Here is a 983-nt window from a genome sequence, read left to right as displayed (position 1 = left end):
TTAGGGGTGGTGACCAAGTCGAAGCTCCAAGTCCAAACCATCATCTTCGACTCCGCCCTGTGATCTCTTCCCTTTGCTGTCATCTACCACATGTGAAGGGCCAACTTGCAAGCTCCGCCCCCACTGCCACTCTTCTCCATCATAAGTACTCTCTTCGGATGGATTCCTTGGCACATAGAAGTGATTATTATCATTGCAATTTCGCCCATGTAGATCGGGCCTCGCGCCCCACACCAACGCCGGCAAGTACATGGGGTTGTGGACGGTGGATGGTTCTGGCAACCCACAATAGTATGGAGGATAGCTCGATGTAGGGAGGAACGATCCGAGGGGCACATAGCTCTCGTCAGGGTTAATGCTCAGGAGCGGAGAGAAGCCTGAGTTGTTTGACGGCCTTGACTTGTTGACTCTATCTTTCCTGTGGATGTTCATGTGCCCTCCCAGGGCCTGAGCGGTGGTGAAGCCTCGCTTGCAGAAGACACAGCCATAGGACCTCGCCGCGCTCCCTGTCTCGTCGTTGGTTGGGTCTAACCGGTCGGTGTCGTCGCTGGAGCTTTTTGAGTCGTCGAAGTGGCTGAATTCCATGGTGGGGTTTGAGATGAGAGATGATTGAGAGTTGTTGGGCTTGAGTTGAGATCAATCTAAAAGAGTTTGCTTAGAAGGGTCTTCTTATAATGAGAAAGGAGACAAGTAAAAGACATGGGAGGAGTGCTTGTGTGAAGGAAGTGAAGGCTTTTTGTGTGTCGTTTGATTTGAAGAAGAAAAGTCAGAAAGAAGAGAGAGAGAGAGAGAGAGAGAGGGAGAGATTAAAATTCTAGATTTAGTTCGCCGGCTGTAGTTGATGCCTTTTTTTTCCCTAGCAGACAGTTATTTCTTATATCTAATTATTATTATCAACATTTTCAAGCGCAGAGTTTATCTGTCCATGTATGCTGTTGTAGCAATCAACCAGGGTTTTTCCTTAACGCGGTCTTCTTTTTGTC

General features: G+C 48.1%; 1 protein-coding gene across 1 annotated transcript; it reads right to left on the bottom strand.

Moving 5' to 3' along the window:
- LOC104427624 (zinc finger protein 10) lies at nt 1–585 on the bottom strand. Its single transcript, XM_010040691.3, has one exon. It carries the CDS (start codon nt 583–585, stop codon nt 1–3), a length of 585 nt encoding a protein of 194 aa, XP_010038993.1.
- Nucleotides 586–983: the final 398 nt, after the last annotated feature.

This window comes from Eucalyptus grandis, chromosome 2 (assembly GCF_016545825.1).
Source record: "Eucalyptus grandis isolate ANBG69807.140 chromosome 2, ASM1654582v1, whole genome shotgun sequence".
In the NCBI taxonomy this organism is placed as follows: domain Eukaryota; kingdom Viridiplantae; phylum Streptophyta; class Magnoliopsida; order Myrtales; family Myrtaceae; genus Eucalyptus; species Eucalyptus grandis.
This window is presented reverse-complemented; position numbering and strand designations above follow the sequence as displayed.

What these genes read in the sequence shown, in the direction of transcription:
- LOC104427624 (XM_010040691.3), bottom strand. Translation starts at nt 585, where the DNA reads ATGGAATTCAGCCACTTCGACGACTCAAAAAGCTCCAGCGACGACACC.